Source organism: Quercus robur, chromosome 6 (assembly GCF_932294415.1).
Source record: "Quercus robur chromosome 6, dhQueRobu3.1, whole genome shotgun sequence".
In the NCBI taxonomy this organism is placed as follows: Eukaryota; Viridiplantae; Streptophyta; class Magnoliopsida; order Fagales; family Fagaceae; genus Quercus; species Quercus robur.
The window spans coordinates 35,191,484-35,216,103 of NC_065539.1; the positions used below are offsets into that span (position 1 = coordinate 35,191,484).

Consider the following 24,620-nt stretch of genomic DNA (forward strand, 5'->3'; position numbering starts at 1 on the left):
AAGCCTGTGGGGAAACCAAGTACAAAGAGGACATCTTAAAAGTAATGGACAGAACCAAGGCCTTGCATGGTCCTCGGACCCAAGCCTGTGGGGAAACCAAGTACAACGAAGAACTCTTACAAGTAATGGACAGAACCAAGGCCTTGCATGGTCCTCGGACCCAAGCCTGTGGGGAAACCAAGTACAAAGAGGACATCTTATAAGTAATGGACAGAACCAAGGCCTTGCATGGTCCTCGGACCCAAGCCTGTGGGGAAACCAAGTACAACGAAGAACTCTTACAAGTAATGGACAGAACCAAGGCCTTGCATGGTCCTCGGACCCAAGCCTGTGGGGAAACCAAGTACAAAGAGGACATCTTATAAGTAATGGACAGAACCAAGGCCTTGCATGGTCCTCGGACCCAAGCCTGTGGGGAAACCAAGTACAAAGAGGACATCTTAAAAGTAATGGACAGAACCAAGGCCTTGCATGGTCCTCAGACCCAAGCCTGTGGGGAAACCAAGTACAACGAAGAACTCTTACAAGTAATGGACAGAACCAAGGCCTTGCATGGTCCTCGGACCCAAGCCTGTGGGGAAACCAAGTACAAAGAGGACATCTTATAAGTAATGGACAGAACCAAGGCCTTGCATGGTCCTCGGACCCAAGCCTGTGGGGAAACCAAGTACAACGAAGAACTCTTATAAGTAATGGACAGAACCAAGGCCTTGCATGGTCCTCGGACCCAAGCCTGTGGGGAAACCAAGTACAAAGAGGACATCTTAAAAGTAATGGACAGAACCAAGGCCTTGCATGGTCCTCGGACCCAAGCCTGTGGGGAAACCAAGTACAAAGAGGACATCTTATAAGTAATGGACAGAACCAAGGCCTTGCATGGTCCTCGGACCCAAGCCTGTGGGGAAACCAAGTACAACGAAGAACTCTTACAAGTAATGGACAGAACCAAGGCCTTGCATGGTCCTCGGACCCAAGCCTGTGGGGAAACCAAGTACAAAGAGGACATCTTATAAGTAATGGACAGAACCAAGGCCTTGCATGGTCCTCGGACCCAAGCCTGTGGGGAAACCAAGTACAACGAAGAACTCTTACAAGTAATGGACAGAACCAAGGCCTTGCATGGTCCTCGGACCCAAGCCTGTGGGGAAACCAAGTACAAAGAGGACATCTTATAAGTAATGGACAGAACCAAGGCCTTGCATGGTCCTCGGACCCAAGCCTGTGGGGAAACCAAGTACAAAGAGGACATCTTAAAAGTAATGGACAGAACCAAGGCCTTGCATGGTCCTCGGACCCAAGCCTGTGGGGAAACCAAGTACAACGAAGAACTCTTATAAGTAATGGACAGAACCAAGGCCTTGCATGGTCCTCGGACCCAAGCCTGTGGGGAAACCAAGTACAAAGAGGACATCTTAAAAGTAATGGACAGAACCAAGGCCTTGCATGGTCCTCGGACCCAAGCCTGTGGGGAAACCAAGTACAACGAAGAACTCTTATAAGTAATGGACAGAACCAAGGCCTTGCATGGTCCTCGGACCCAAGCCTGTGGGGAAACCAAGTACAAAGAGGACATCTTATAAGTAATGGACAGAACCAAGGCCTTGCATGGTCCTCGGACCGAAGCCTATGGGGAAACCGAATACAAGAAAGCGTCATCGGAGTCCCCTATGTCCCAGTCAATTGCTCAGATGGATTGCTTAGAAATCATCAGCCTTGGACGATATTCATGCGCTCATCACAGAATACACAACTGATATCTCGGTCAGTTTCCTAAGTTCGATTTATTACAAATTATCGATGTAATACCTGATAGTGATGGTAGATGAGAGTTGGTTAGATTATACTTCAAAATAGCTTTGTTACAAATATTTTCAAAACAACGCATACATAGAGCACATTCGTTCACAAAGTGGTATTGCCCAATAGATCAACGCTTAAAACATGTAAGTCAATTTCCATTTTTATTACAACGAAGAAATAGTACAGAGTACAATGAAAAGCTGGAATCAGCCTACGTCAAAGCTTACTACAGAAGCAAGAAAAAGAAAAATACAAGAAAGCTGGAGAAAGCCGAGGAGGTATGTCGGAGGAAAGGTTGGCTACAGCTCCGAGACCTTATTCTTCCCCCGCGCTCCTACACGCCCATAACTCAGGCAGCCAAAGAAACCCAACTTGAGCCTGGCACCGTTGAAGGAAAGATGCAGGGAGTGGGAAACTGAGGGGCTTTCTCTAATTATTCGCCTGCTGCTAAGCAGAGGCGCTGATGGCGGAGAATCTTTCTTCTGACATACCAAAGTGCTGGCATGAACAGAGCCTGCTTCGGATTTTGACTAAAAGAGGGAGAGACGCCGTTCCCCCTCGGTGGAGATGGAGTACTCTTCTGAACTTGTGCTTCCTGTGCCCATACCTTACTGTTATAAGCCTCATGAGGACACGGCGCTTCTGCGGCGGAGAAGGTTCTTTCTTCCCAACCCTCGCTTTCCACATGTTATGCCAAGAAAGGAGAGCTACGGATATGGGGAGCGTGATATGAGAGAAAAATAAAAGGATGGGTGTATATATAAAGCAACCCTCTCTCCCTCCTATTTATTTGAAAAGATAAGATGATGGCAGTCAACTCACGCGGTGTCCCAAGGAACACTACAGACAAAGTGGCTTTGGCTCAACTTCCAACGTCAACTGCAGTCTAGAGACTCAAGAAGCCTCGTGAAGGCGCGCCTCGATCCCTGGGGCGTCAGAGAAGTACTGCGTGGCCAGAGTTTGCAGAAATGTATCTTGATCCGCGGGTTCTTGGTGTGAAGGCCTAGGGACACCCTGTTTGGCACCTCGGGAAATGCTCAATGAAAGGGAAGATCTGAACTCAAAGTCTTGGACAGAACCTAAGGCTTGCATGGTCCTCGGACTCAAGCTAAAAGGGAAAACCAAGTACTGATGCAGACATTGGTCTCGGACAGAACCTAAGGCTTGCATGGTCCCCGGACTCAAGCTAAAAGGGAAAACCAAGTACTGATGCAGACATTGGTCTCGGACAGAACCTAAGGCTTGCATGGTCCTCGGACTCAAGCTAAAAGGGAAAACCAAGTGCTGATGCAGACATTGGTCTCGGACAGAACCTAAGGCTTGCATGGTCCTCGGACTCAAGCTAAAAGGGAAAACCAAGTGCTGATGCAGACATTGGTCTTGGACAGAATCTGAGGCTTGCATGGTCCTCGGACTCAAGCTAAAAGGGAAAACCAAGTACCGATAAAGACACAAGTATCGGACTCAAGCCAAAGGGAAAAATCAAGCACATAAGATAAAACGCATAAGTCATGGACAAAACCCAGGTCTTGCAAAGTCCTCGGACTCAGGCTTCGCGGGAAATCGACTGCCCGAATGAAGAAATTTCTCGGTTTAAACACTGGAAAAGGTTAAGGCTCGCATGTCAGGAAGATGGCAGGCCAACCTAATGATCGTCAACCTAAGGGGGCCATTCATCCGAGGGGTAACATGTCCTCGGAAAAATACCTCTCACACTTTATCGAGCATTCAACACCCATCACTGCTAACTTTAAGATAAGTCTCATTCTTCGCTGGTTGGATTGTTATGATGAATAGTAATCTCTTTAAAGTTATCGTGGCATCTTTTTATCAAGGATTGCTTTGGCCTTAGTTATTATAGATTGAAATGCTATACTATTATGCCGAGCAGCGCTTTCACACTTGTTAAAATATACAAATAAGACATAAGAAATAGAGTAACACTAACTTTTATTACTATGAAAATTTGTTACAACGTACAAAGAAGGGCTCAAACAAGCCTATATAAAAAAAATTTTTTACTGTTAAAACAGTAACAATATCCGTAATACAAATAAGTAAACCATCAGGTGCCTTCTGCATTCGTCTTCAAAGTCTTTCTGAAATCTATGCCTCGGTACTGCTCCTATCAGGGGAAGATCCTTATACAAAAATAATGAAGGAGAAGGAAGAAGAATTGGAACACATGGAAGCACTTCAGCAAGCTCTTGTTACTGAAGAATGCAAGGGCAAAAGAAAATGGAGGATATGAGCGGGAAGGAGGAGAAGAAGAGTGAAGCAATGAAAAGAAAATAAAAGGAGCAAAAGAGGGAGAAGGGGAGCCTTATTAGGTATGCTCGTGAGAGAGCAGATGGAGATGACAAGGGAAGTTTTCGACTCAGTCACACCAGAACTGGGGTGTGACGAGTCCCTGCTTCGGATTTTGGCTAAAAGAATAGGGAAGCCAGTCTTAAGCCTCCGCCATCCTTGCCCAGACCGAGCCATCTCGAGTTTTGTTGGGATATGGCGTTTCTGGGAAAAGAAGGATTTGTTCATGGTGGATTACTGAGAAATAAGTATTATAGAAGAGGGAGCAACCAGAAGGAGGAAATGGACTCTGGGAAGAACGTGAGGGATTCTGATATGAAAAGGTCACCCCCTGTTTTCTCTCTTTATATAGAGGACGAAGAAGAGGGTATGTGACACATTCGGACCCTCAAGGAAATCCAGAGTACGACGCGTCGCTTCGTTCTCCCACACCATCAGTAACCGTTACATCTGGAAGGTCTCGTAAATGGCAAGGGATTAAAGGCACGTTGCGGATAACCACGCGGCATAACGGCAGCGTACGTAAATCTAGGAAAAACGACTCGTAGACCGGCGCATTCCTCGGGGAGGTGAAGAGTCACCAACGTTGATCAAGGGCCGAAATTAAATGAGCCGCAGTTAAGGCTCGGAATTACCGAAACCCACCTCTCCAACCAGGACGTTGGACAGCAGGGTTTCGAGGGGCTATTGTGGGGGCCCAAGAATCTACGGGCCCGGCTCGCTCACTTATAGGGAATCCACAGGCCCCCAAACTAAAGGAGGCCAGGTCCCAAGCCCGAAAGTAGTGAGCTCGATATGGCCAAAAGACACGTCCGAGGACCACTCCGTCCTCGGAAAGCCCAGGACCCCACTGACGAAAATGGGATACAGGCGAGCTTGAGAGGTCAGAAAATATCTCATGGAAATAGTCCTTAATACCCTTCCTTGACATAACACTGCCCCTAACAAAGCCGGGATCTTAGGCTTTATGGATCATCTACAGCAAATTTGGGACTAGACTGATGGGACAGATATCTGTCCCGGAAAGATCGACCCTACACGTGGACGAAGGACAACTAACGTAGGCTAGTATAAAAGAGAATGTTATGTGACCAAAGAGGGGACTCCCATCTGGCTTCTGGAGAAATACTTGATGAAAGTGAGGGTCTGGATAAGACACGCCGGACATCACCTAAAATCCCACCGATGGGTGACCGGGAACAGCGCCCTCACGCCTCGGATCATATCCGAGGAGCCAAATCCTCCTAGATACAAGATTGAAGGGCCTGAATATCCAGCCCGAAGCTCTTCCTCATGTCGGTATGCCTGTAGTCCGGCCCGAGATGCCGCCCCTCGACCCAACGCTGGCCTTTTGTTAAGCCCACTCTCTACAAATATCATTGTGAGGGATTTTCCTTGCGCGAGCCCAACAACGTTGATGGGCCGCTGAAGATTTTGTGTCCCTACATTATGTATATGTAATTTCTTGGGAGAATTTTACATTTTCGTCAAGAGTCTTGTAATTAGTAGCGTTGTTTGGTTTTACCCTAAAAAAGAAGTTGGTTTAAATTATTGTAGTAAGGAAAGAGAAAAAGAGTAAAATCTCCTCATAATAAGAAAAGAAAAATCAATGTGGTGAGTATTCCAATTATCTTTAGGTCAAAGGCATTTTCGGATGTCCATCTTTCCAATTAGTTTGGAGAAAAAATATCCCACTTGAAATGTATCAAAAAATAAAAATTTTATGCCATATTACAAATTTTACTACATTAACTTTATAAATTAATGTGTCACTAAGCACATAAAAGTTAGTCAAACATGTGTTTATTGTGATGTTAAAATCTCTATTAATCATGTTAATTGCCACATCCGTTTGTTTGTTTGTTTGTTTTTTTTTTTTTTTTTTTTTTTTTTAAATTTGATAATTGGAGAAGGAGAGATTGTAACGCTTTATTTGTTTTGTTGTAAAATGTTTCCGCTAAAAACATTCTACATTTGAAACATTTTTAGTTAAACATCTTCAGCTGTTTGGTTTGACATAAAATTTTCTACTCACAAGTTACACAAAATCGGTGTTATCCGAACTCTATTGGCGGCCCATCTATCAGATGAAAGAGACCTATGATGTATTTTTGTAAAACATTTTACCAAAATGTTACAAAAAGATTTATGGTTAAAAAAAAAAAAAAACACTACAAATATTTTTAGTGAAATAAATGGAACGTACAATATTTACATTTTTAAAATTTTGGAGTTGGTATAACATAATTAAAAAAAAAAAATACCAAAAGTAATACACGTGTCAGTTAGCTAAGTTGAGGAGTGATAAGAGAAGTCACCGGTGGGTAACAAAAAAAAAAGAGTGAGTCCATTTTACGGAATGCGGATAACTGAAAAAAAATAATGGGTAGCGCTCTCCTTCTTTCTCCCTAGGTTTTCATCCCAATACAATACTAATACCAGAGCTGAGAGGCCATACAGTAACTTCAACTGTGCTCAGCCATTCAACTTCGCCGCCGCCACCACACTTTCTCGTCCAAAAGGTACAACTCTCTAGTAGCCGCCTCATCTTTTCCCCTTTCTTTTTTACTCTTTACGTGCTTATATAATTTGGTCTAGATTGCCTTCCTCCATTTAATTTCCCTGAAAACTTCAGGACCAGAATTTAACACTAAATTGAAACGTTTCTTCCCCAAAAATAATAAGCCGTAGTGAAATAAGACAATGTGATTGAATGGAGGCTTTGGTTTTATTGGTTTTTGTCGAAATTATGTAGTTCAAATTTTTTTAATTACGGTTTTTTGATAAGAAATTAAAGGAGTATTACTTTTTGGACAAAACTTAGGTACAGTATTTATCTTTCGATTATTTCCCTAGGAGAATTAAATGCAATACAGTCATGTATTTGAATTTAATTGGAGAACCTAATGTATTACACCTAAGGAACTGTACATGAGTTTTATCCTTTATTATAACTTCCATTAATTGGTTTCGTCTTGTGCATTAATTTAAATTGGATCTAAAAAAAAAAAATTGTTGGTAGGTGTAGCATAATAAATCAATAATGCTACACGCTATGTCCATCCTTGCTAATCCGGACTTTGGTTGATTGGCCTTGGGTTTGGGGTTTTAAGCACTGTACATCAATTTGCGATTTCCAGCACACTGTTAGAATTTCTATTTGATATGCTTTTTTTTTTTTAAAGTAATAAGCTTTATTAATATCAAAAAAAGGACGCCCTAGTACACAGGGAGTGTACAGGGGTCAACAATTAAGAATAAAAATTACAAGAATCAAGAAAAACAAGAAGAGAGGAGAATGATTGGTTTTGCAAAACAGACAACCAATCAAATAAAGTTCTAAAGAAAAAAAAAACTTGAGGTCAGGTATGGATCTCTCGACATCTTCAAAACATCTACTATTTCTTTCCTTTCAAAGACACCGCATTAAGCAATGGGGAATATTCTCCATCTACTATTTGATATGCTTGTAATTACTTTAGGTACTATGTGTTCATCATCGTGAACATAGAGTGTACTTTTACTTTATCAATAAAACTTCTATTACTTATAACACACACACACACACACACTAGTAATAGTGTCGGTGTTGATATCTTTCCTAATCCAATTCCAATGTCTTTGATAGGCAACCCACACACACACACACACACACACTAGTAATAGTGTCGGTGTTGATATCTTTCCTAATCCAATTCCAATGTCTTTGATAGGCAACCCTTTGTATAAAGAGAATGAGTGTGAAGCATTGTATCAAGATATTGATGGGTGAGGGGTTAGTGATAATGGAAATGCAGTATATTGTCTGATAGAGTTGGTGATATTTTATTGATTTTATGTACGGCGATTCTTCTTTTGGAAGATATTTTCCTTGACCTGAAGTGCTCTATTGGAATCCTTCTATTTTTCCTGTGCTTTTCTGGATTGGGAATTGCAATCCTAATTTCTTTCTAGTTGAGGTGAGGATAAAATGTCTAGGAAATTATTAGCACGGTCTGGAAAATTTGAGGTTCTGTTGTTTTATGATGTTTTGAGTGGGTTTTGTCTTTCACATGTACAATAGCATTGGAAAAGATTTAAACAGTAGAGTAGACAATCTTTGAAAGAAGAACTCGTGCAAAAGTAGTGAGGCATCAGTTTATCATTTTTTACTACATTGGATGGTGGTAAGATAGTTTTGATGGTTTGTGTTTTGTCTTTTTGGTGATTCCAAATAACGTGATTTAGTTGTTTGCATGTTGGCAAGGGAATTTGGTAGCTGTAAGAGTAGAAGAATTTGGAATGCTGTTCCCTTGTGGGTAATGTGGACAATCTAGAGAGAGAGAGAGAGAGAGAGAGGAATAGTATAAATTTTGTTGGAATTGGACTTCCTCATCATATTTTTTTTTTTAATTCTTGAATTCATTGTATGATTGGATGACTGCTTGAGGCAGTATACATCCCGTTTCCATTTTTTTTTAAAGATCTTTTGAATTTTGACTTGTAGTTTCTTTAAGAATACCTTTTATATTCTCCGTGTATCTGAGGTTTCTCTCCTTTTTAATAAGGTCATCTTTTTTTTCTTATAAAAAAGTATTTTTTAAGAAATGAAACCTTTACTATGGAGTGAATATGGAGATTCTAGCCTATTCATACGTAGTTATTTCCTACCAGCATTGAAGTGCATGGTGTATACATGTTCCTTGAACAGTTGTGTTTTTTACAAGGACTTCTGCAGTGGGTTAAATTTTAACTATAGATAAATTCATCAAGAGGAGAGTTATTTTTGTGGATTATTGTCGTATGTGCAAAAATTATAGTGAAATAGTTGATCGTCTTTGCTGGTTGGTTTGAGAGGATTGTAGTCTCTAGCAATTTCCCTATTTGAAGTTTAGTGGGTTATTCCAAGAAAGTTAGTGAGCTGCTTGCTTGTTGGGAAAAAAATTTGTTCGTCAAAAAAATTGTGCTGTTTAGAATGATGCAGTACATTGACTTATGTGGACTTTTGAAGGGAGTGGAATAGTCTGTTTTCAATGGCGTTGATCACCACTTCTCATCGATTAAGTCTTGAATTTCTGAGGTCCCTGTACGATTGAACATCTGCAACAGGCAGTGTCCTTTCCACTTCTTCATCTTCTATTTTCTGAATGCTCCTGATTTTATGAACTTTAGATCGTTATTCATTATTGATACTGTTGTTCATGCTCTGCCTACTTGAATGTCTCTTTTTTCAACAGCTGTAGTTAGGTCTAGGATGAATTTTAGATTATCTATACTTTACATGGCTAGCTGATTGATTCACCAGTGGCTTTAAATTATTTGAGATCTCCTTTGATGATGTCACAGTTTCTTTTACCTCTTTCGATTATTCCATGGTCTAGAACTTGATTGTAATTATTTGAACCACTTTTTTCTGTTACAGTATTTAGAATGGCTGGAGCTTGTTGAAGTTGAGTGGATCAGTAGCTGAAAATAACCTTGACATGGACAATGGGCTGTTTTTTTCTTGGGGTTGCTCTGATTTTCACTTAGAGACGGCCTAACTCAAATTTTCAGGACCTGACCTTTAGGTTACCTTTAATATTTGGTTACTGGGCTGAACATACTCCAAACTCTATTAGAGCACTGGAATCTTTTTATCACAGGAAGATGAACAGATCTAGTCGGAAGACGAACAGATCTAGTCGGCTAAAAGAAAAGCATGATAAAAGTAGTAGGCATTCCCTGCGTGAGTATGATGAAGAAAGTGCTGCTCGGACAAGGCCTTTCAGCTTTGACGAGATTATGCTTAGAAGGGAAAACAAGTTGTTGTCTGAAAATGTGAAAGAGGGAACCTTTGAATCAGGGCACATATTATTAAAGGAAGAAACTGTTGAGAATGTTTCTGATGCTTTTGAATCTGAAAGGGGTTACAAACGTAATAATGATTCTTCTCCTGTTGTGGAAAAGCATGTATCTGAGAAATTAGTGAAGGCAGGTTCCAGAAAGAAAGAAGAGAATAGTTCTATGAAGGAAGATGCTTTAGTTAAGAGAAAGGACAGAGAAAGTCGTTTGTCAAATACCGAATTGAAGGATAAAGACAACAAAGATATGAGCTATAAGGATAAACTAGGAAGAAACAACCACCAAAAACATGTTAGGAGAAAAAATGATGAGTGGTCAACTGATGATTCTGAAAATGAACCTGAAGAGAAGCACTCTAGAGATTTGGCTGATAGGGATAGACATGCAGAAAGAAGTAGGGAAGGCCTTGAAAGAGGAAGCAAGAGAAAATACAGAAATGGAGTTGATGAGACTAATAGAGACCGGAATACTGCAAAGAAACATGACCCAAGGAAACAACATGATTTAGATATTTCAGATAGAAAAGAGAGGAAGGAGTCATCAAAATCACGTTATGAAGAACCAAGAAAAAGGAGACGGTCAAGGAGTAGAGAACGTGAGGACAGAAATAAGAGGTCAGTTTCGCCATCAACACGTGAAGAGTCAAGGAAAAGGAGACGGTCAAGGAGTAGAGAACGTGAAGACAAAATTAGAAGGTCCATTTCACCATCAACAAGGGCACACAAGCATAATTCTCACCATGGTGGGGAGCACAGAGAGTTGTCCTCACATTCTCTTAGAGATAGGTCCGGACGACAACATTCAGATATTGACAGGAACAGAGTATCAAGTAATGGTTCGAGTAGCCATTATCGGCGACATAGTGGATACACAAGTGGACTTGGTGGCTATTCACCAAGGAAGAGAAAATCTGAGGCTGCTATTAAGACTCCTTCCCCATATGGTCGTTCACCAGAGAAGAAAAGTGCTGGGTGGGATCTCCCACCAGTTGGAATAGCTGCTGTTGTTTCTGGTTCAGATCCTTCGAATTTTCAGTCATCAAAGCAGGATGTAGCCTCAACTGGAAATGAGATGGTCAATGCTGTTTCTGCTGCTTCCACCACAGTGAAGTCTCTTTCTGCGGTGTCTAACTCTTTCTTATCAAAGAAGAATTACTCGTTTGACTCTGTTCAACTAACACAAGCTACTCGGCCTATGAGGAGGCTTTATGTAGAAAATATACCAGCTTCTGCCTCAGAGAAAGCTGTAGTGGAATGCTTTAATAAGTTTTTGCTGACTTCTGGTGTTAATCATATCCAAGAACCCCAGCCATGTATCAATTGTATTGTAAGTGTTCATTTTTTGGGGTAATATCACACTTCATTCTTTTCATGCAGGTTGGTATGATTTAAAGAACTTTGAACGCCTTTCCATATTTAATTGCAGATGTATAAAGAGAAGGGCCAGGCGCTTTTAGAATTTCTTACACCTGAGGATGCTTTGGCAGCCCTTTCTTTTGATGGCGGTTCCTTCTCTGGCTCCATTCTCAAAGTCAGACGCCCTAAAGACTTTGTTGAAGTGGCAGTAAGAATGACTATCCTAACCATCTCCTTTTTAATCTTCTTTATAGCCTTATATTGCTTTTAATGTTGCTTTTTTATTTATATCTTATCTGTTGAATGTATGAAGTTTATATTCTTTTAGTTTATTATTTTCTTTTAAAAGTAATTGGGAATCTGTTGAATCTTAGAAGCTTGTTAATCATTTCTATTTGCATGTAAGATGTAGGATCTTTGACTTAATATATTGCTTTATGGTTTTGCATAGAAGTGTTTACTTCATTAGTGTGATTTGTCAGATGTTCTGGATAAAGTGTGGTTATTTTGGCCAAAATATGTCTTGTGACTGGTTATGTGAGCTATACTGGAGTTATCTTATTTGTGAATCTACATTTCCACATCCTCTAATTAAAGAGCATGCCAGTTTTTAACTCAATCAAAGTAAGAATGAGGTGTGACCTACTGTTGATGGTTGAAATTTTAAACTTAAATTGCTGCAATAAAATGCAAGAAAAGCCACTTTAATAGCCAAGTTCATTTCTGATTTTAAAACAGGCATGACCTTAGGATGGCCAAAAGTTTAAAACTGTGCCAAACCCCTGGGTGTTTGGATGTTTGCAGTGGGTTGTTAGGAGGCAATATCTAATCAATCTACCTTGATCTTAACCCAAACTAGCTTGGAGCTTGGTAGAAGGGGTCAAAAGCTAATTGTAAGCCTACAGCCTTGGAAGTGAATACTATGCATTAGGTTTTTGATCTGGCTTGTCATCCTGAGTCTTTAGTGTAACTGACAATGCTCTCTCAAATAGTTTGGAAAATGGTTGGAATGGGGCTGAATAGGAATTAATTACAGACATGACTCTTTCATTTATCAAATAAAAAAACAATTAAAGACATGACTCTTTCCTGTTTCTAGCCAAGATTTAGGCTGGAATATTGGGTGGTAAAGAGCCGCTTTTTCCTGCTTGTTACTAATTAAAAGATACATTTATTTAACTTATCATTTGTAAAACAAAGATTTAATTTTCAGAAGCTGAGTGGAAAGCTGTGGAAAGTATGTCGGTTATGAAAAATATCTAATAGCAAAGTATTTTTTGTGAATTACGTTATGAATATTTCCCATGATGGAAATCAAAGTTTATTCATGAAATAAGTTCTTTAAAAGGCAAATGATTTGGAATCTAGGGCTTGAAAATTTTCATGAGTAGTTTCAATTTTACCCCATATGACATTAATCATCACTTCTATTAGTAGGTTTATTAGATGTACTGCCTTGGTGGAATGGTCTCATTGATGTGGAGCAATTCTACTATTTATTAATTTTCCATATGAATTTGTAACCCTTTCCTTTAAATATATTATACATTATGCATTATGACCCCCACGGGGTATTGACTGGGCCATGCCTAATGAAATGGAGTCACTACGAATCTCCTGCTCCCTTTCTCCTTGGGGTTACTTATTATAAAAAAGAGGGAAAATTGCACTTTTGCCCCTTGAGTATATGGCAGTGCAATCTCCCCCCATTAATTTAACACGTAACAATGTCCCCTCTTATCTTTTCGTAATGAGAACTTCACCCCTGATGTTAGTATTTTCCATCAAATTAATGGAAAGTTATTTATTTATTTATTTTTAAATGAGTATGAACCAACATGTTAGTGACCTTATTACCCTCCAATAACAAACACATCACATGCACAATGATGACACTTCAAATTGCATATGATATGTTTGCTATTGGAGGGTATTAAGGTCATTAACTTGTAGGTCTAGATACATTCTTAAAAAAAGTATGAATTTTATGTTAATTTGATGGAAAATATTAATGGGTGTGGGTAAAGTGCTCGTTACGAAAAGATATGTGGGGATGCTTATACCTTATAAACTAAAAAGGGGGACATTGCAACTTCCCTATACTTAAAGGGAGGAAAGGTGGAATTACCCTCCAAAAATTATGCATTATTGTTTGCGTATAGAAGGGTTTTCAACAACTCAACAATGTTCAGTTTGCATACAAAGTAAATAATAGTCTAACCATCTAGTGGTAATGCATTTGTACCACATGTTACATTAAGGCTGTCAATGTTAATTAATAGTGATGAATTGCTTAGGGAAACCATTGACTAGAAATAGGTTTTATCACTGCCTTTTGTTACTATTTTTGTAACTCCATGACCAATTCACGGTGGTTGGACTTGAGCAGGAATGTGCACTACGGATCTGATCAGAACCATTTGCTACTTTGAGGTTTTAGCCTCAAGTGTCAGTAAAATATTTTCTTACAAACAAGCTCAAAATAAGTTTCATTAGATAGAAAACCGTTTAATGCTAATTGTTGTTTCTATAATTATGGAATTGTAAGTCCTATACTTACCAAAATTTATCCCAAAAAAAAAAGTCCAATACTTACCAAAAAAGAATTCAGTCCTATGAGCTTATTTGTTAGAAAGAGAAAGTTACTTTGACTAAATTTGTTGTGCAAATTCATTTTTGGGCCAGTGATGTATAAGCTTAAATCCCAGGCCTCACTGCCCTCAACCTTCCTTATAATATAGCCTTTCTTTTGTACCTTCCTTACTGTGGCCTTGGTGTGTCTGGGCAATTAAAGTTCAGGATCAGAATGTCATGTATAGAGTTAGCTTCATTTTCTCTGTATCTTATTCCTTAGGAGACAAAAGGAAAAATTCCAAGAAAGCTTAATTTTGGAACTTTAATGAAATTAAGGTCTCTCCCCATCTCCCGCTCTCCATTCTGAATGAATGTGTAGAAGATGGACACATAGATTACTCTAGATGGGCAAGGCCATCCAATGTACATGATGGTACATCAATTGTACGTAAAAATGCTGAAGGCTATCCCAATAGCAATACAATACTGAGTATTGGCCTTTGATGGGGTTGGGGTAATCACTAATCCTTGAAACTATTGAAGGGTCCTGTCATTGTGAATTTCTATGTGATACATCTTTAATTTTGATAGGTTCCTTATTTATTCTTGCACCTTGGAAGCAAATTGAGATTGCTTGTCACACTTAACACCAGGAACTGTTTTGTATCTTCAAGAGTTTTCTATTGCACATCGAATGATCTATTTGTCCCGTTACGTGAGTTATTTTCTGACTGCCATGTTGGAATCTCTTAAATAGGGTGTTTATGTTGCGTATGTCGTAATTCACATTCAGGATGGTGATGAAGCTGACTCCTAAATAAGAAGATTTCCAGGTGTAGTGACAAATTTGATGTGCTTGCAGTTTTTTCTTTTCTGGATGGTTGGGGTCATTGATCGAGGCTCTTAAGAGTAGTAGATTTTATATGACATGTGATACAACGTTCTTATTTGGTGTTCAAATTTTAAGATGCTGTGAGATGTAGTTCTTGTAGGATGTCTGCTCTCATTCTCAGTGGAAGTATCTGCAGTTTGAATTTTCTTATTGCTATATTTGACCTGGCAATTTTACCTTTTTGTAACACCAGAACTTTTTTTGATAAGTAGATAAGTATTTTATTGTTACGAAATGTTTTTTGAACACCAGTTACTGTTATGCGCTAATAAGTTAGCATATTGCTGCATCCCAAGTTATATAAGTTGACCTCCCTCTTGTTTTGTAATTCTCTTCTTTTTTCTTTCTTCTTTTTTTTTTTAAAATTTTTATTTTATATTCCTTTACACATGGCACAAGAAACTTAAGATAAGAAATGATCTCCTTTGTTTGTATAGTTGTGCATATTAATGGGTTGGACTAGTTTTATGATGACACCCTTTTCAGTTTTCATCACATTATGTGTTTAAGATGAAGAGATGGAAAGTGATCGACAGTTTATGTTTAATGAAGTCTTACACTACCTACATAAGACTGTCTAAATGAACCATTCTGTGTTTAACTGTGTGTAGCTTTGTTTATTATTTATAAATGAATTAATTGCAGGCCTTTCTTTTCTCACAACCCCTGTTTCAATTCTAGGTGGTATTTCTCATGTTTTTGTACTGCTTTCAATTTGAACCAGATCACTTGTCCTTATTAGTTTTATCTTCTGTATTTGTTGTGTGCTTGCATGTGAACAAACCATCTTGACCAAATTTCTTTATTTTCCTTATTTGGTTTTTCTTCAATCCTCTCATAAATGCATTGACGCAACCTTCTTTTATTGACTTTAGCCCTCCATAACCTCTAGCAAGGCCTTTTATAGGGCTGTAAGTCTTCACACTTGACAAAGCATATTGTAGCCAATTTGGTTTATATGAGATGAAGTGCCTCAATATTGTGGATGTTGCTTAAACCTAGACCAAGAAATGCGATTCCTTCTTCTGGTAACTTGAGATGCATTAGTGATCTCTCCAGTCTTATGTTTGTTTTGGACTTTTGGCGTCATTATTTATTCCTTATTCTCACCCTTAACCCATAATCTATTTTCTAACCCAAGTCGAATACTATCTTAACCAGAATCTGGGAAGGGAGAAAAGATGGATAAAAAAGGAAAAAAAAAAGAGTTTAAAAAGAAGTTAAAGACAAAAAGGGGAAAAAAAAATTAAAAAGAGATTTCTTAAGTTTGTGATTTTTCAATTAAAAAAAAAAACCCACTTGTGTCTCTTCAGATACTCATTTGTACTCCCTCTGTCCTGAAAGCAAAGATATGGTTGGTGCGGGCATGTTTCTCATAGCAGACGAATGAAGGTGGCCTTTTATTTTAGAGAAGTCATTCCCATATCTGTAAACTTCAGTGAAGAAGATTCACATCAAAATAATTATGTTGCTTATAGACATGTATATGGAGCAAATTGTGCTGTTCAGAAAATGTTATGAAAAGGGCAGTTTTCTGGTAGTTATGCTCAGACTATGTATTGATTGTGTAGTATATTGACTTGAGTATTGGTATAGAGAAGTAACAGTCATAACTGTATAAGTTAATCTTGGATGTTGTGGGTCGTTAATCTTGGATGTTGGATGGAGGAAGTGCATTTGACCCTAAGAAACATCAAAAGAGCCCTACATGTCTGTAATACATGAGCATGCCTGGGACATAGTTGCATGCATTACTGGCAAAAAAATTAAAATTTTGGACATGTTTTAGGCATGTTGGAGACGTTGTAGCAACACAGTCTAGACACAATGGGAGTAAAAAAAAGAAGAAAAAATATGACTTTTGACAACTTACCACATTCAAAGCCATTGATGAAGCTTCAAAAGCCGTAATGATTCTCTCTCTCTCTCTCTCTCTCTCTCTCTCTCTCTCTCTCTCTCTCTCTCTCTCTCTCTCTCTCTCTCTCTCTCTCTCTGGAACAGCCAAATAGTCTTCTCTCTCGCTCTTCCTCCCTTGATCTACACTCATCAAAGAATATCTACACACATTGAAGCAGATCGAGGCACATCGGCACTACTTTTAGTTCATCAGCCTCACTCTTTGTCTTGACCAATTGTGGCTTTAGTTGTTTGGGTGCTCTTGAAACCTCTCTCTATAAGAAGATAAAAGCCTGTTTTCTGAACTTTTTTTTTTATTTTTTGGCAGAAAGACACGACTTAATAGATTAAATGCAAACCATTCTGTTACAAAAACGCTTGGCATTGTCAAAAGTCAGCAAATTCTCCACCACAATTTTTTTTTTTTTTTTTGTTTTTTGTTTTTTTTTGAATGATATTGTTGATTTTAATTATTATCTATTTTTTATATATTGGCTAAAACACTCGGTTATTCTGTTACTCTTAAGGTCAGTTGAGTGCTTAGTTGTATTTTTTAATTATTAACTAAAGAAAATGTAAAACATTCCTAGAATATATACTATATAATAATTACTCCACCATCCCAAATTGTTAGTCCTCTTTTCATTTTGGGATGTCCCAAAATGAAGTCCTCTTTGAAAAGTCAATAAATAATTTCCTAACATACCTTTTACGTTATTGAAAAAGTCAATGCCCCTCTTTCACAAAAATTTAAATTAAAGTGGGTGGTTTTGGGAACTTGTACCTTTTTATATAAAAGACAATGCATTAAATGATGTTCCTTTAAAAAGTTGGTTTTTCTAAACATGCCTAACAATATGAGATGGAGGGAGTAATTAATACTGTGTCATGTCCTAATTTTTAAAGAATTACCTTGTTGCTATGTCCTATGTCGTGTTGTGTTTGTGCTTTTTAGGTTCGAACTAAAGCTCGTTGGATTATATGATAATAATTATTGCTTTATTCCCATATTGCTTATTGATTGGAATATTTCAATGTTCATTTGGTTTTGGATAATGCATTCTGGTGTTTAGCGCATTCAAATTAATTTAAATATCCACACTTTCAGTTGCCAATAATTAATTTAACCTTGAAAACATTTTTGTGGTTTCTATTCTTGTTGGATAAAATCTGAAATACATGGGACGATTAATTCACTCATGCTATTGATTCTGTGTTAGGGAGATGGGAGGTCCTAAAATAAAGATTTCAGATTTTAAACATGGCCCACTGTTACCTTTTACCATTTCATTTCAAATTTTAGAGTTCATTCATGACATTTTATCATGGAACCCCATGAGATTACCATACTAGTGCGTTTTTTTGTTTATTTATTATTATTTATTTAATAGTAAACATCCAAAAATTTTGTTGTAGTTTTAGATTTTATGGCTTCCTATTATCTTCTTTTTCTTTTCATTTTTTATATTATTAGCATGATTTACTGTGATATGATTAAGTTATTCTATGCCATACAAAGAAGCTATTATTGGTTCAACTAGCACTTTCTACCACTGCTTTGCAGTTTCTGAGGTATATTGTGGTTACTATCCATGTAGCAGGTTTTCAGACAGTTGCTATTTTCATGCAGACTGGTGATCTGGAGAAATCAGCGGCTGCAGTTGATTCAATAAGTGATATCGTGGAGGATTCACCTAACAAGGCATGTATATGAAGCTTGTAATTTCAATATAACAATGTTTACATTAAGACTCGACCGTAAAGTTATGCATGCATAAGTTACTCTATATAATTTCAGTGGTTGGTGGTTAATTCACTCTCTTTTAGTGTATCTTTTATTTCATATCCTGGTTGGATGTATCTTTTGGTGTAAACTAGATTCTCATTGGTGAGCTACACTACTGCAAGTGGGCAGAAAATAGAATAGGAATTCATTGGAGTCATTCTGTCAAGTGTTATCTGTAGAGTGAATTCCCATTAGGGTATATATTAGTACGAATTACTAGACATCCATACTACTTTACTCCATTGAATCTTTTAAAACATTGAGCTCAAACTAAATTGAGGATTTTTCTATCATTTTATAACCCTATTGTGGTGAATATTTTCTGGCACATCCGCATGTGTATGCAATGTTGAATTCTATGTATATATGTGATAGCTTGATGTATGGGAAGACACCCCTATACATTGTTACCTGCTTTATATCACATAGTCCAGTTTCCATTTACCAAGTGAACTAATAGTAAACTAAGTTTATATACAATGGAGTTGCAGTATGTAGTTTCATACAGAAGTGATGAAACTTTTAATGTCTTCATTGTATAATAGTAAACTTCCATTTTCCTTCTTGGATTTACCTTTTTGTATATTTCTTTTTGTTTTTAATCTACCTATAAAAATTTTTACCATGTTAAATTGTTAATATATTTCCATATATATTCACTTTGAAAAGATTCCTTATTCCTGATTATGTCATGCTTTGAGTTGGATATATATATTCTCTTTGTTTATGTATTTTTAGGGTCACATAATTGTTGCAGAATGTTTTTGTGCTTGTTGTAATTGCCCAAGGTGTCGTATGTTTTACTCAAGAACAGACTTCTTTCCCTGTGATTCAAAGGTTCATGTATTTTCTTTACCTCTCTTTCTTCACATATATAATTATACTTTAATGAGGGTCGTCATCAATATCAATAGATGGGGGAAGTGTTTACAGCATTACCAGCTGTCAGAAGTATGCTGAGGTTTTTTGTTGACATGATATACATATTCTAAAGCTTCAAGAGCGATTGCATATCTGAATATTTAGGATTTCTCTTTGTATTTTATATACGCTTTTTTTTTTTTTTTTGGTTTCATGGTGTTCCCTTATTAACTTTGTGGTTGTGTATGTTATTATCCTTTTTCTATGCTCTGTCTCTGCAGATATTCATTGGTGGAATTTCAAAGTTTATTTCATCAAAAATGGTAATATTTTTCAATTTTATTATTATTGTTGTTGTTGTTGTTATTATTATCCTTTGTAAGTGGATATCTTTAGTGACTAGGCTTTTTATTCTGCTTTCCAGCTTATGGAGATCGTAAGTGTCTTTGGACCTTTGAAGGCTTACCACTTTGAGGTCAACGAAGAGCTCAGTGAGCGCTGTGCTTTTCTTGAGGTAATACAGCAGTCTGTACCTCTATACTTTTGTTTCTAATACATTCTGTCTAATAAGATGTTAAAGCAGTGATTGCTTTCACAACTTTTTCTTTTTTTCTCATTTTGAATGAGATTTTTATGTCATTGTGGGGCATGGCAGATGTGCTATAGATAACACAATTTTAAACAAGATTCTCATAATCTAAATTTCGATCTTAATGATTGCTTATCTATCTATTTAATACAAAATCTAGTATTTATTATGATATTGTAACTCTTGTGAGGTACTTGATATTTTCAATAAGCTTGAGAACCTTTCTTCTATTTGTAACATGAACAAGTTACATATATTAAATTACCATCACCCTAGCACCATACAACTTTGTTATAAAAATTGGCTCAATCTCGTCCTTGCATATCTTGAATCCTATCAAATATAGTCTTGCTTCATAAAATTCTTCCTAATCACAATCAAATCTTTTATCTTTCTCTTCATAAAAATAAAGATTCTCATGATTCAACATTATGTCAATAGAAAATTATTAAAAATCACATCTTTCCAAGTAAAATTATTCAAATCAGCATGTTTATGTAAACCTTCCATTTTTAAAAGAAAACCATTAATACTTGCATTGAATACTTGCCAAGAGCCTTTTAGCTCAACTGCCACCTCTTGTTGTTTCCAACAAACACATCCATGTTCAAATCCCCCCACTACCAGTCATTGAATCATCAGAGGACTTGCATCAAATACCTAGCATGCATCACTCTCTTGAATAGTTTCTTTAATATGTATAAGTATTCACAGTTAAATCACCTTCATTAAAGTAGACATCATAGATCAGTGGAGAATCCTAGTCTATGGCACAAACTCTATAAAAAATTTCATCCTTCAGTTCAACCGCGCACACCTACCAATTGATTCTTCAATCTGCCTTGTGCTACATGTTCTATGTCATTCTCAAGTCCACCTTCTAGTATGTCCCAAGGATTGTGGTTGCTTTATGAAAAATATTTTTGTTCTGATACCACTTGATACAGTGAGGAGAACTTAGATATTGTGTAAAAGAAGGGTCTGTGAAGAAATTTCCAGCAATAAAACAAGATTATAGCTAGAGGAAGAAAATGGGATTGAAACACTAAAACATCAATCTCTCAGCTCAAAGAGCACAAGAAATATTTAAATATGGACTTTTATAAGTTATATAAGAAAATGTTGCCAATAATGACTTAAAAGAGGTTATGAAGTTTCATAGGTTAGATAAGAAAGGCTGTCTATAATGACTCAAAAGAGGTTATTTATAATAGCTTTAAGTAACTCTAGAATCCTAACTCTTCATCTCACATATAACTATTAAATCCTAAGCATCTTCTTCACTAAAAGTCACATATTAGTAACATTTCCTTTTAAAACAGTCAATGTATAATAATCAATTAAACATAACATAGAAAAATAAAAGACAATGAACTAAGGGGCATTTTTTTTCCCTTTGGGCTTAAATTCACCTACATTTCACTGTCTGGTTACTATAATAATCACTCCCAAAATAATCATTTTGATCTTATTTGTGTTCTGCCTATGTAACGAGAATACTTCTACTTATGTGGTGTTAGACACTGACGTGCATGCTTTTTGGAGACATTTTTAGTTGCATATCCTGCATTCAAGCGTTTTTTCTTTTTCTTTTTCTTTTTCTTTTTTTAAATTTTAAATTTTAAATTTTTTAAGTTGAGTTGGCCATGTTTTTCACATTGTTGGACACCAATGCCTATATTGACTTAATGTGCTTGGTCTTTACTTTGCTTCATTTGTTGGAAAGTCTGATGATATTGAAGAAACAATCTAAATTATATATCATTGTATTTAAGCTTAATTAGCTCTTATTCAATTGAGTCTATTTTAGTCATGTCTATAAATATCAATTTCTTTGCAACAGACAAATATGTCGTTGGATTTATCAGGATCACTTAGAACTTTGATGTATGCGTCTATAGTGAAATCTTGAATGTTAGATTCTCTTCAGCTTTCTTTATTTGAGTGAAACTACCTTTTCTTCTGACCTTTTGGGTGTCTTCTAACTTTTGTGTACTCTATCAGTATGTAGATCAATCAGTTACTCCCAAAGCTTGTGCTGGTTTGAATGGAATGAAGTTGGGAGGGCGAGTACTTACAGTAGTTCAAGCTATTTCTGATGCATTGTTTCTGGTAATAAACATCACCCTGTTCCTTCTATCAAAAAATTAATTGAGATGCAACACAATCCTAATTATTTTTTGGGTGGGTATGTGGACTATGTAATGGGAGGTAGCCTACTCCCATTTTATTATCTGTTATAACGTTTTTATGGAGATGTATACTGACCTAGAGAATAACATCTGGCAGGAAAATGGTGGGAATTCTATTTGCTATGGGATCCCCGAGCTTGCAAAGCCACTTCTCAAACAGCCCACAGAAGTTCTAAAGCTTAAAAATGTGGTAGGGTTTCTGCAGTATAGTTTACTTTTTTTCTACTCTTGGGGACCTTTTTTTGGGCTTGGGGGGGTTAATTATATATTATCATGAATCTTCCAAATATCCTAATAATATTTTCTTTGTCAATCTAATCTTCTTTTTTTCCTATGTGAATTAGTTCAATCCTGAGAGTCTGTTATTGCTGCCCGAGCCAGAAGTTGAAGAAGTTCTTGAAGATATACGGTTGGAGTGTGCAAGGTCCTGATAAAACTGTTTTCCATTTTAATAAGGCCTGCTTGGTTCCACACACCCCCACCCCCCTGCGCGGGAAATTTTTTTCAGAGAACTACTTTTCAAAAGCCAATTTTCAGATAAAATCTAAATGATGTTGACTTCTGTTTTTTGTTCTCAGTTTATGATAAACAAAGCGTTGAAATTTATTAATTTAAATTTATTTTTTTAATTTTTTATTATATTATTCTACTAATTTAAAAATGTTTCAGAATTTTCTTTACAACCAAACAGGCCCTTACTCTTTTGTGTTTTTAGATAGACTCATTTTACATAAGATTAATCGTGCAGGTTTGGCACTGTGAAATCTGTTAAAGTTGTCAAGCAGAGCAACAGTCACATGAGCACCTCGGGGACCTTTGAAGTTATTGACAATGGGGAATCTGCTGGGGCCTGGCAAGATTTATCTCATGATGAAGAAAAAACAGAAACAGAAACTTCGGGAAAAGATGATGACCATGATACTGGTAAAATTAGTGAGGCAGACCTTCTTGGTGATATCAAAGAACTCAAAGAAGATGAAATAATTTTGAGAAGAACTTGCTTCAATGATGATGGACCTGCTGATGATAATGGAGAGAACAAGTCATGCCAAATGGGTCTGCTTGATAGTAACGTGGTTGTTGAGGACTATGAGAACATATCAGATGGTGTTCCTGAAGAACTCGCTAACCAGCTGAACAGTCAAAATCAATCGGATTGTCATGATGAAAAGGTTGCTGATATTACTGAAGCGAAGGACATTAGCTTGGAAAACAATTTGATGGTTGAAGATCAGTCAACTTTGGGGGAAGCTGATAATAAGTTACAGGAAGCTTCTGTTGGAATGGATGGCATTGTGGCTGCTGAATCAGCTGCTGCTGAGCGGGGTGAGAACGAGGAACGGGATTGTGATCTTGGACATGTATTTGAGCTGGGGTGTGTTTTTGTTGAGTATGGAAGAACAGAAGCCTCTTGTGTGGCAGCACATTGTTTGCATGGACGCCTTTTTGATGACCGGATTGTGACAGTGGAGTTTGTTGCTCTTGATCTTTACCGGGTGAGGTTTCCAAAATGAATATGTTTGGACAACTGCATTTGGTGAGACTACAGGGTACAATGTCCTGTCTCTTCAACCACTGGAAGATGAATCTGACTTCTGGGTCCTCAGCACACATTTGATTACTTTATGTGGCAGGGCTCAGTCATTGGTTAATTTCAAAATTTTGGATCCAAATATATATGTTTTAGTTTTTTGGCCATGGTGCAGTGTGTATAGGCGCATGGATGCAGAAATCTTACGAAATTGCTTCATATTGGCTGTGTAGTGAGGAGCTTGGCTTTAGCTAATCACCAAGCACTTCACTGGATACTGCTTGAGCTCTGAGATTATTTGTCTGAATGTCTCTGTTACTGTATACAAAGGATGATGATGGGAAGGGTATGGGCTACTGATCTAAATGGTATTTAGGTGCTGCTTACTCAATGTACTAACTTCATTCCTAGAGCTAATTTTTTCCCTTAGATTTGTTTAGCTTGGTTTATGTCCCATGAACAATCTTATGTCAATTTCTTAATGCTCTTGGAAATTTAAAATGGATTCATGCACCGAGTTGAGGCAATGATCCATTTTGCTTGATTATAGATTATTTATTTAATTTGTTTTCTAGGTTGCTTCTGGGCAAGTTGAAATTATATTCCTCTGATTTACCAATTACCACTTGAGCTGAGAACCAGATGCTGTGGGAGAGGTTTGATGGATTGTTCTAGCTTGCTGTTCCTATGTTTAAAATTAAAATTGTATACGCAAAGCCTGTGCATTGCCTTATACTCTATAGCTAGATTGAAACCATCCGATCAAATGATGGCGGAAAATCTCTCCATTGATCTGGACCAGAAACCGTCACAGTATCTCATAGCAAATAATTGAGTTTCCCAATTGCAGTATCTCACAGCGGAATGAATATGTATCCATTTTAATCATGATGCATAACCATATAATTGTTCGTTTCACACTGTTATTGTATGGCTCTTTGGTAGAATGGACAAATGGGAGTATGGAGAAGATGCTAATTTAACGTACTTATGTTTGGTAGGAAAATAGAAAAT

The 24,620-nt window shown here is 37.3% G+C and overlaps 1 protein-coding gene across 1 annotated transcript; it reads left to right on the plus strand.

The window, feature by feature from the left end:
* The first annotated feature begins 6,451 nt into the window (after positions 1–6,451).
* LOC126688583 (uncharacterized) lies at positions 6,452–24,183 on the plus strand. Its single transcript, XM_050383329.1, has 10 exons — positions 6,452–6,629; positions 9,509–11,256; positions 11,356–11,493; positions 18,278–18,349; positions 19,576–19,617; positions 19,719–19,808; positions 21,888–21,995; positions 22,173–22,265; positions 22,420–22,499; positions 22,824–24,183. The coding sequence occupies exons 2-10, from the start codon at positions 9,736–9,738 to the stop codon at positions 23,587–23,589; spliced, it is 2,910 nt and encodes a 969-aa protein (XP_050239286.1). The 5' UTR covers positions 6,452–6,629; positions 9,509–9,735; the 3' UTR covers positions 23,590–24,183.
* The last annotated feature ends 437 nt before the right edge of the window (positions 24,184–24,620 follow it).

Coding starts and splice junctions, on each gene's coding strand:
- LOC126688583 (XM_050383329.1), top strand. CDS start 9,736: ATGAACAGATCTAGTCGGAAGACGAACAGATCTAGTCGGCTAAAAGAA. Junction 21,996..22,172: donor TTTCTGATGCATTGTTTCTG/GTAATAAACATC, acceptor AACATCTGGCAG/GAAAATGGTGGGAATTCTAT. Junction 22,500..22,823: donor ATACGGTTGGAGTGTGCAAG/GTCCTGATAAAA, acceptor TTAATCGTGCAG/GTTTGGCACTGTGAAATCTG.